The sequence below is a fragment of the Podarcis tiliguerta genome, assembly GCF_965153285.1.
Source record: "Podarcis tiliguerta genome assembly, chromosome: 5".
Classification (NCBI taxonomy): Eukaryota; Metazoa; Chordata; class Lepidosauria; order Squamata; family Lacertidae; genus Podarcis; species Podarcis tiliguerta.
Window position 1 is genome coordinate 44,465,135 of NC_139538.1, and position 11,410 is coordinate 44,476,544.

Genomic DNA, 11,410 nt, shown 5'->3' on the forward strand with positions numbered 1-11,410 from the left:
GATGGGTTTTGATCACCCATTCTCAATACACATCTGGAAGATCAGGTTAAACATTGCAAATGAAAGCACTCTTGGATGAGTCCAGTCAGCCAATATCGATTTGATATATCAGACAACCTGAGTCTGGGAAATCAAAGAGCATCCTCCAGAGAGTTGGGATGGGGGGGGGGGGAGAGGATCAGAAGCCCTAATTAAGTCATTGCAGTGTTCATTAATTCATGTAGAAGCAAGGAGCATTTTTCAACAGAGCACAGCAAATCTCATGTTAGTATTGCACAATCCCATTCTGACTGGCAGTAGTCTAACAATCTGTGTAAGTACTAAATCAGAATCTTTCTGCTGCCATGGAATTTTGAAAACAAAACTTTTCATTTTGCTAAAAGATCAAGTTTCTGGCCCTCACGGTTACACAGAAATAATTAAAAGATGAATACAATTCTGCACTCTTATTTTCCTAGGTCCCACTTTTTTTTTTTTTTTACCCAGACATCAAACACTGGAATTAATATCCAAATTATGAAAACCATTTGGTAACTACTGAAAAATACATGTAATTTAATCAAGTATTTCTATCTAATTTGCATTTATTAACAAGAGAATTTGACTTTAATATTCAAATGTTGTTTTTTTTAAAAAGTATAACATGCAAGTCTGGGACGCGGGTGGCGCTGTGGGTAAAACCTCAGTGCCTAGGACTTGCTGATCGTAAGGTCGGCGGTTCGAATACCCGCTGTGGGGTGAGCTGCCGTCATTCGGTCCCAGCTCCTGCCCACCTAGCAGTTCGAAAGCACCCCTAAGTGCAAATAGATAAATAGGTACCGCTTTGTAGCGGGAAGGTAAACGGTGTTTCCGTGTGCGGCACTGGTGGTGGCTCGCCAGTTGCAGCTTCGTCATGCTGGCCACGTGACCCAGAAGTGTCTTCGGACGGCGCCGGCTCCCGGCCTCTTGAGCGAGATGAGCGTGCAACCCTAGAGTCAGTCATGACTGGCCCGTACGGGCAGGGGTACCTTTACCTACAGCATGCAAGTCTAGCAGGCATCACCAACCTTTTTTGGTTAGTGGGCACCTTTGGAATTTGAGAAGGTGCCACAAACACCAGTCACAAAATGACTGCCATGGGGGTATGGCATAACACAAAGGGCTGCCACATCATCCACCATTATCACTTACAGAGTAGCTCATTGCACCTCTCCTCAAAATGGGAGGGTGGGTGTCCAATCAAGGCACCAATAAGATGTGGACATGTTTAAGGGAGTGTCTCCAATACAGGAGAAGCAGAACTAGTGCAAACAAACTGGGTAGGAAGAGCAAATAAGTCTCTGGTGCAGTGCTGATTTCTGAAGGAACATTTACTGCAATCTTTTGCAGGTGCCATAGGTGGTACTGGCAGAGCACACTAGCACTCACAGGGTTTGCATTAGCAACCCCTGAACTAGATTCAGTTACCGTATTTTTTGCTCTATAAGACTCACTTTTTCCCTCCCAAAAAGTAAGGGGAAATGTGTGTGCGTCTTATGGAGCGAATGCAGGCTGTGCAGCTATCCCAGAAGCCAGAACAGCAAGAGGGATTGCTGCTTTCACTGTGTAGCGATCCCTCTTGCTGTTCTGGCTTCTGAGATTCAGAATTTTTTTTTTCTTGTTTTCCTCCTCCAAAAACTAGGTGCGTCTTGTGGTCTGGTGCGTCTTATAGAGCGAAAAATACGGTACTCAGTCTCTATAACTGAGGGTTGTTTGCTTGTTTTACACATGAAAAATACTTGCTTTGAACTTGAAGGATCTCAAACTATAAACATTTTAAAAGTCAGTCCAACTGACTATTAACATGCTTACTTCCAGGTAAGGGTAGATAAGAACACAACCTGATAGCACCCAGTGTGACACAGAATTGTCTCATACTTATACCCAGATATGTGAATATCACCCACAATACTCGCTGTCTATGGCACAAACTACCAAAGAACTGAACAACTGTATGACATAATACCACCCTTTGTCCTCATTCACTTCTATGGCTGGCATTGCATCTTGTATCATAACTGCTGAATATGTTATGCATTTTAGTTCTTAGAGCAAAGAGTAGACAAGTGATAGCCACTGGCTTCAATTGTTTCAAGGAGAGATCAGCTATATTCAAGGAAGAATAAGTCTACCAGTAATGATTTGCCAAGACTAATAGAACCTTCAAATTTAGTGGCAGTCTACCGGGGAAGCACAATAGGAGGAGCCAGCTATGGCCTTGTTGTGTGGTTAGTGGGTTTTCTGGTTAGTCAATGTGTGAAGCAGAATGCTTGGCTAGATATACTTTTAGCCTAATAATCAGAAAAGCCCTTCCCTTACACCAGCAGTTTTCAATTTAAGAGAACGTCTTCTGAAACACTGGTGGTAATACCAGCCCAATACGTTTTGCTGTCTGGAGCAAAGCTGAGCTTTAAAATGAACAAGATTACAAGTAGATCCTGGTTAACTTGGCAAACTGAACCTTGTGAAAAATACTGTCATTTAAGGTTGAATTCACAAAAAGCCAGCTGCACATCTGATAGGCTACTTCCACAGGGTCCTTGGCAGAAATATGGAGAAAGATGCCAATACTAATAATGCTCTTTATATCCACTCTTATGCATGACTTGGCTGTCAGGACTGACGCAAGAACTCCTGCCTTTTTGTCCTTCTCCAAGGCTGTGATTACTCCTTGCCTCATCTACTATTTCACTTCCGTTCAAAACGGATGATGACAACATGACAAAGTTTAGTGTTGAAATCTGTAGGATTAATCAAATTCCCTTGATACCTGTCAGTGAACAGTTGGAAGGGGAAAGTTATTCTCTGGTGCTCAGTTACCAGCTTATGTTCAGTAGTCAAAGCTGGTGGGAAATTGTAGGTATGGAACACCAGCAAAATAGTATACAGCTCCAGCAAACCATTTCGCCCACATCCAAAACAGAGTTTGGAGTTCCATGAAAATATTATAGGTGGAGTGCAACATGGCATTAAGGCAATTGTTTCATCCATGAAATTATTTCTGCTTGCATCTCTCCCCCCCCCCCCCGCATGTCTTCTAAATCTCTTCTAGGGGTTCCCCCAACCCTCTGGAGGAGATTTTGGGAGGCTGTTGAGAGAGCACAGGGTTGGGAAAACATGAAAGTCCTACTGCCCATAAATCCTTGCACTGATTAGTAGAATATCACCCTATGAGAATTAACCTAAAATATATAGTCCTTACCTACTGGCAAGGATAGGATAACAGATTTACCACCCTTGGTACTTTCAAATATTGGGGCGAATAGATCTGAAAGCATATATGGCCCTCAGTTTGTCCCATGTCATAACAACTAACATTTTCATCCTCTTTGGATCTTTTCACTGAGGTTTGTCCTGCAGTGACTATGTTCGTGTCCTGGCCTGCACCGCACAGGAGCACAACCAGCACTGCACATTGATTGAGCTGGCTCAGCTAAAGAGAAGAAACCGAGAGTTCATATACGGTCACTGCCTTGGATCTCTAATGAGAAAGTCAAGCTAAGAATTTTGCCAATAAAGCATAACAGAGAAAATGGGACACCCACCTAGGAAAAAGTCAAGGTCCTTAAACAGCTATTCCAAAATGCTCTGGGAAGAAATGCCCTAACCACTGTCTTTCTGCAGGGTTGGATTTGCACCTACCTGTCTCCCCATTAACATAGGTGCACTCACAAGACTTCATCCCCATCCCAATGTTTTCCTGGACCTCTCCCCGCTACATGCAGGTGTTTCTCCATCCTGATCATTTCAGACTTTCCAAGGGTTTAAAAAAACACCTCTATTAAAAGGATACAAGGTTCAGGGCAACACTGGAATGGGGAGGGCATCATGTGGACATCCCTACATTAATGGGAAGATAGGAAAGTTCAAGTCTACCTCCAATGTGCAAAAGCCCTCTAAGGCTCAGGTCAGGGGCAGGAGAATGTAAGCAGTCTTCCAGAATAGCAGAACTGAATGTTTATGAGGAACTGAGGGACACCCCTGCCAAATGTGCATCCAGGTCAAAATAATAAGTTGGGTCAGACCAGCCCAGATGGCTCAAAATAACACAACATGTGCCTCCTGCTCCACAGAAAGGGCAAAAAATGGTCAGCCAATTTGACCAGAGGGCAACATTCTTGTGCATGAATAAACTGGGACTGCCATTATAGACTCAGGGCTGGAGAGGAGCTAAGCATCATCTAGTCTAGTTCATGTCTGTCCTGCACCAAACACTCCACCCAAATCCTAGCATGCTACCAATGCTCATCAAAAACAAGCAAGGATGTGGCAGAGGAACTTTGTTTGCAGCAGGATTGTTTAAAACAGCCTGCAAAACTGATTTTAAATTGAATGAGAAGAGCTCTTTAAAAACAAAACAAAACAACACCCATATACTCATCCTGTGTGCTTTTCAGACCACCTGGGAAGGTGCAGCCTGTTCCAAACGAGTGTCCTTCTTATATAGGCTATGTTACACAACACTGCACCCGAGAGACAAGATTGCGCCAAATTGAAATGCTTGCAAAACCCCCTATGCTCACCTTCTTCCTTGGTGGTAAAGGTGCTTCATAAAGTTCATCAGTGGGGCACAGCACACACTCAGAAACCCTATCCCACCCGCTTCACTTTCCAAATCATTTCTCTGGCTCTTTGCAAACCCAAACAGCCAGCCTTGTAAAATGCTTCAAGGATGACACCCATTGCCAGGACATGCAGCCTTGCCTTGCCACAATTGGACATTAATGGCACCCCCCCTCCCATACAAGCATTATTCAGCCCCAATCTATGTACTCACATAATGCTTGGATGGGTTTCGCCTTTTTTCCACGTCCACCACATTAGCATCCAGCACGCTGTAGGACAGCATCTTCGTCCCCAGGAAAACCAGGAAATGCAAACAGAGTCCAGATGTATCCTTGTATTATGATGAGTGTGCTTATTCTTTCAGGATGGCTCCTTGGCGCTCAAGAAGGATTTCCTAGGAAGCTGGTGCCTTCCCTTCTCTCTCTCTCCCTCTCTCCCCTTTTTTCTTTTCTTCGTTGCTGGCACCAGAAGAGAAGCAAAACTTCCCCAAGCTTCAACAGAAGGAGATGTCCTTAAGTATATATATATACAGTATATGTATGCACCAATCTTGGAGAGCCTGGTCACACCGCTCACGATCCTCCCCTTGGCCCTGGGAGGGAGGAAAGGGCAGAAATGGTCTTCGGTCACTTTCAAAAGAGCTCGGCTCTTATATTCTGGTGGGACTAAGGGGATTCCTTCTGGTCCAAGGCTGCGTTTATATGGATGGGAGGGAGTCTCTATTCAGTCCCCCCTTCCCCCTCCTAAAGGCGGATCAAGTTTTGCAGTCCCTGTACGGATTCCCAGCGCGGTGTCCCGCGTGCTCGTGTGTCTATATGCCTGCCTGCCTCCTTTTCCCTCGTCCCTACACCGAGTCGCCGCTGCGCGGTTCTCTTCGGCCCCAGCTTCGTGCCCAACAGCGGCGGATCCTTGGCAACGCTCCTTGGTGCAGCTGCTGCTGCTGCTTCTGCTGCAGCCGCCCCGGGGGAAGGAAGGAAGGAGGAGGCAGGCAGAAGGCGGCGGGCCGGCTCGGGCAGAGAGGCGAGCGAGCGAGCGGCTGGGCGCGAAGCTCCCTTCCCCTGCCTTCTCGGCTTCGCCTCCTGCTGCCGCGATCTGCACTCCGCGCCGAACAAGGCGAGGGGCTGGAGGAGGAGGAGGAGGAGGGGGCGGCCGGTCGGGAGGCAGGAGGGCTGGGCTCTGCTTGCCGCCCGCGGAGGGGAGGAGGGGGCCCGGTCTTCCCCCGGACAGGAGATCCGAAAGGGGAGTGGGCGATCACCTCTCCACGCCCAAGCCCCGAGGGGGCGCTGGGCGGCCGAGGAAGCTTGGCCCGGGCGGCTCCGCCCCCTTCAGAAATAACGACTTTGCGAGCCGCTGCGGGGTGGGGAGAAGTTCCCCGGGGACGGGCGAGAAAAGAAAGGCAGAGGAGATCTCCTCGAGAAACAGATCTCTTTAAGAAGACGGAACAACCGGCTCCCTTTGGGGACTGCTGTTCTTGGGCTGGAGGCAGGCGAGCGGAAGAGAGATTAGGGAGCAATCAACTCCCATTTACCTGGGAGTAAACCCGACTGAATTCTTTGGGGACTACTCCTATTAGAAGTGGTTAGGTTAGCAGCCCTAATAGGGGTCTGCAGTTGGACCTGTATTGCCACTGCCCCCCCCAATCCCCCCTCCCTTGTTGCTGGCATCCAACTGTCCCGGGAGCCTCCAGGGGTGAAGTCAAAGTTAGCAGCACCGATGTGACCTCCCTGGGGTGCAAGGCTGGGCAGTGTGTATGGAGGTCCTGGGCTGTTCAAATGACAAGACCCCTGTCTCAGTCTCGCTAATGTGGTCCAAACGGAAGCAGAGCAATATGTTTGGCACCAGCTTAGCTGCAGGTGTTGCTGGAAGGAGACCTACAAGGTGGCATCCTACTGCCTTTGAAACTCCACCTTTACTTGCATGTTAATTCACATTCCTAACGTGGATTATTTAACTTGCTCATTGCTTGATTTGCCCCCCTCTACCCTTTGTATAAATATGGTCTGAAACTCAACATCAAAAAAAGTAAGATCATGGCCACTGGTCCCATCACCTCCTGGCAAATAGAAATGGAAGAAATGGAGGCAGTGAGAGATTTTAATTTCTTGGGTTCCATGATCACTGCAGTCACAAAATTAAAAGACGCCTGCTTCTTGGGAGAAAAGCAATGGCAAACCTAGACAGCATCTTAAAAAGCAAAGACATCACCTTGCCTACAAAGGTCCATATAGTTAAAGCTATGGTTTTCCCAGTAGTGATGTACGGAAGTGAGAGCTGGACCATAAAGAAGGCTGATTGCTGAAGAATTGATGCTTTTGAATTATGGTGCTGGAGGAGACTCTTGAGAGTCCCATGGCCTGCAAGAAGATCAAACCTATCCATTCTTAAGGATATCAGCCCTAAGTGCTCACTGGAAGGAAAGATCCCGAAGCTGAGGCTCCAATACTTTGGCCACATCATGAGAAGAAAAGACTCCCTGGAAAAGACCCTGATGTTGGGAAAGATTGAGGGCACAAGGAGAATGGGACGACAAAGGACAAGATGGTTGGACAGTGTTCTCGAAGCTATAAACATGAGTTTGACTAAGCTGCTTGAGGCAGTGGAAGACAGGAGTGCCTGGCATGCTCTGGTCCATGGGGTCACAAAGAGTCGGACGCGACTAAACGACTAAACAACAACACCCCTTGTATAAAGCAACTGGAATCTCAATATGTATTCCTTGTGGATTTCAGATGAAGCTGCCCAACAGAATGAGACAACCCTCTGAAGAACCACAGGGGATTCATTTCTAATTGCCATATACTCTTTATTCTGGTATCAACCTGCTAGCTATTCAGTAGCAGGCTGGCTGCAACATAGCCAAAGTAACTTTCAGTGCTGCGGTTTCTTGTAGTTGAGAACAGAAAAAAAGGCTACTTTAGGATTTTCATGTTTTGCTTGTTTTTTTCAGAAGGCATAGCATATGTTAGTTCTGCACCCACACCCAAATCAATCTTATTGTCTTTATCATCGTTGGTGGCTGGTGCCCAGTGGGGCTGGTAGGCCAGAAGGTAGGGAGACCAGCAGTAGGTGGAGCCAGAGCCAATGGAGGTAGTGATCTCTAATTTCAATCTTATCCTCCTCCCTGTTGAGTTCTGCAAGGGCAACACTAGACCAAGGAGGAGGAAGCTGACAGGCAATGCCACCCTCTAGACTGGTTGTTAAATTAGAAGGCAGGCAGATGGGTAGGGGAGGGCTGGCTGAGGGCAGACTTAGGCTGGTGGGGCAGTGCCACATTCATCCTAATGGAACAGCTGCCACTGTAGCTCAGACGTCGATAATGAGTTGTGCATGCAAGAGAACAGAAAAATCTCCAGCAGGGCACAATGTTACTAGGACTGAAGTGCTAAGGAATAATATGTTGTCTGCATGACAAAAAGATGGCCAACTCTTGCATATCATGCTGAGCAGGCAAAATTAACTTGCAACAGCAGAAAAATAAATTTACCATTTTAGCTCCAAAAGGTAGAAATTACCAAAATAATCAGGTGCACAAGTGTAAGACTGGTGACACTTGGCTTCACAGCAGCAAGTTCAGAAAAAAGGAACAAGGGCTTTTAGTAAGCTCCTGTCTCTACATGAGCTAGCAATGCTATGTAAGAGTCTAGGGCATTGTTAGGAGGTGATCTGGGGGAGCTGAGCCCTGGGCATTTTGCACACTTCAGGTCTTCTGCCCTTTCCCTTCCCTCTGAAAGTAGACCTAAAATTACATATACATGTATATAACGTAGGAAATAAAACTTTTGTGCAAATCTATGTCATGGACCTGTACTTTGAATCCTTTTAAAGACCTAACGTCCTTGGCAACAGCTAAAAAGTTGACTACAATTTAAGCTGTGTCAACAAAAGCGTGAAAAGCAATGGCACCACTCTATTCTGCTTTGGTCATACCTCACCTCAACTGTGTCCAGTCTAAGGAGGATACCAACAAACTAGGCCATTTCCAGAGAAGGGTGTCAAAGATGGTGAGGGACTTGGCGTCTGAGGAGGAGATGGGCATGTTTAGCCTGGAACAAAACACAAATAAGAGTAATGATGCTCAAGGTGCATGATTCACAGGAGCAAGCTCTACAATCATGCTAATTCTATCAGGAGCACCCAAATAACGGGTCAGGTTGCATCTATTGGGTACTGTGATGTCGAACTCCACTCCATTCACTATCAACTTTATATTTACCTTTTATGGGCACTTGGCACTTCTGTGATACATATCAGTGAGGATACTGTGTGTGCAAATAAGTAAAGCGTTCCAGTTGCTGCTAATTAGACATGCCCAATGACTGCCACAGAACTCCACTGTATTCTGGAATCTTGCCATTCATGGTTTCTGGAAGGAGTCACACATATAAATTAAAATATTACAATATCTTTTGGAATATACGGAAATTCAAGACTTACTTTAGGGAGCCATTTCCCTGAGTGCAAATGTAATTTTATTTAATTAGGTGACTTTAAACCCACTCTTCATTAAATCAATCCCAGAATGGGGGACAACATGAAAAATAAACCCTTATACTGTATTAAACATCCATGTCTCACACTGAATATAACTGATCTGTAGAAAGGACTTTATGATCTGAAAACAGAGACCATGTATGTACTTTTGTAACCCAAGAAAAGATTTAACATGAAATATAAACAAATCAATAAAAAAGCAAACCACAACAACATTAAATCAAATAATGGCATGAGCAGTCCTTACTTCATGGGATGACGGCGTCAGTAACATACACTGTTGGGTGCAAGTGCCTTGCAGAAAATGGCATTGCAATTAGCAATAGGGTGGAATCCCACCCTACATAGGAAATATGTAGCAAGTATCACTGCCAACAGCCGAATTACTATGGCAAATTACAAACAAGGATATACAACTAGCAACAGTGATAATCACACATGGAATAATTTCTGCGGGGAGAAAATGATTACATGGTCTATATTCAAGCCCTGCATAAACAGACTTCAAGACACTGATTTTTATGTAGATGGCTCCTTTGGAATGCTTTCGGTGAAAAGCACTACAGAGAGTTGTGCAAATAAAGGGGGGGGGGGTCATACCAAAATTTTCTCCCACATTTTTCTTCATCAGTTAGAAAAGAAATTGCGTTTGAAAGGTATCTAGGTTTTATGTGATATTCACAGGATGCTTAGGATAGGTGAGGTTCCTTCTCATTGGTTAGTGCATCACAATAACTCATGTGTCAGTGGGCTCAGATAGGTGATCAGTTGATAGAACCATCACATGAAAACATAGGAATGTGTATCTACCCCAGATTCTGAAAATAATTCATAGTGTTTCCCTTGATGCCTTGTTTTAACCAATTAGGTTACTTTCACAGTTACACAATGTTCAGCCCCCCTGCAAAAAAACATATCAAAAAATCATGTTCCTATAACATTATTTTAAAATCACAATGGATCAAGAGGAAACCCCAGATATCCAAACCAGACCTAAGAATTTGACCACCCCCAATGAGAACAGAGAAAGAGATGGCTACCTTAGATTAACAAAACAAAAACAAGACACCCATATGAACCTTGGGTCTAAGGTAAACCCAGGATTTGCTTTGAAGGGAAGCCTAGGCTAGAGCTTACTTTGACTGCAGTGAGATCTCATCTCTTTGAAAATTGAATCTGATGGATCAGATTCATCTGTAAAGTAGAGGAATAACAACAAATGGGAATATTAAAAAAAAAAAATGCTATCCTTACAAAGTTATTGTGAAGCTCAGTAAGATGAGCATCTCTATCCCCTTTTTCAAAGTTCCTCTAGTGTGTGGACATCTTTGCATGCTGGGAGGATGATGCCGGTGGCTTATTCCTCTTATCCTATTAATTTCATGTAGAGAGAGCAATATCAAGAAAATGTCCCTTGCTTCCTTTTAAAAGATACATGAAGGGTAATAATGCACTTTACCCCACCATCTTTGAACATATTGGTAGAGCTTATTGATGAGTGAACTGAAAACCGGTAAAGAGATCCAATGCACAAAGCTTTAGAAAGGAAGGCTAGCCACCATGTTCCAATTGTAAACGCTAAGGTACATCTCAACTGCTCACCGCAGGAGGAAACTGCTTATATTATTGTAAGGGAAGAAAAACAACACATTTGTAAATGAGGGCAACCCATGGGAGGGAAAGTGCTGGTTTATCCAAGCTCCATTCTGATCACAAGCATCTATTGTGTGCCTGTGCCCCCTTCTTTCTATATTTCAGGTGGTCTTTGCAATGCTGGCAGCCTGAAACTTCTTGACTTGTAAATTGAGAACTTGATCAGGAAATAGCTGAAAGAAAACAAACAAGGACAACCAGGCCTTCACTGTGCTACTTTCAAAGTGGCTATTTTTGTCCAGACATTTTGAAACCTCCTTATTGTGCAGAGGGAGTGAAAGGGACAGATAAACACACACTGTATCAGCAAAACCAGGCACAATACAACACGTTCAGGATAACAGCACCTGTCAACCAATGATTTTCAAACTCATGTGTGTTTGTGTCTTTATACAAACCAGCCAATGATGGTCAGATCATTTCCATATGAGGCCAGCAACTTTTTCTTTTGCTAAACCCATTAATGGAACTGGAACATGTCAAGTACCTTGCCAAGGTGTATATGTTCATAGATCATTATTTAAAATGCATTCTGGCCAGGAAATGAAACTCTGACTCACTATGACAAAAAGGCTCTAATCCCATTCATTTGATAATACACAACTGGGGGTTAGGCTCTGCTATGCAATAAGAGATAGCATTTTCCATAACCTTGGTACAATGCTTTCTACCTTGGCATGAG

At 44.7% G+C, this 11,410-nt stretch overlaps 1 protein-coding gene across 3 annotated transcripts in view; it reads right to left on the reverse strand.

Moving 5' to 3' along the window:
- Window positions 1–8,947, reverse strand: part of SH3PXD2A (SH3 and PX domains 2A) — a 250,465-nt gene extending 241,518 nt beyond the window's left edge. The window contains exons 1-3 of one of the 3 annotated variants that reach the window (XM_083441520.1): window positions 8,798–8,947; window positions 8,512–8,627; window positions 4,796–5,042 (exon numbers count right to left, since the gene is read on the reverse strand). In XM_083441520.1, the coding sequence (XP_083297646.1) occupies window positions 4,796–4,867 (72 nt within the window). In that variant the 5' untranslated portion in view covers window positions 4,868–5,042; window positions 8,512–8,627; window positions 8,798–8,947. Of the gene's footprint in view, window positions 1–4,795; window positions 6,147–8,511; window positions 8,628–8,797 lie in introns of those variants that run through there. The other 2 variants (XM_083441519.1, XM_083441524.1) reach the window with 2 other exon arrangements.
- Between the last annotated feature and the right edge of the window lie 2,463 nt (window positions 8,948–11,410).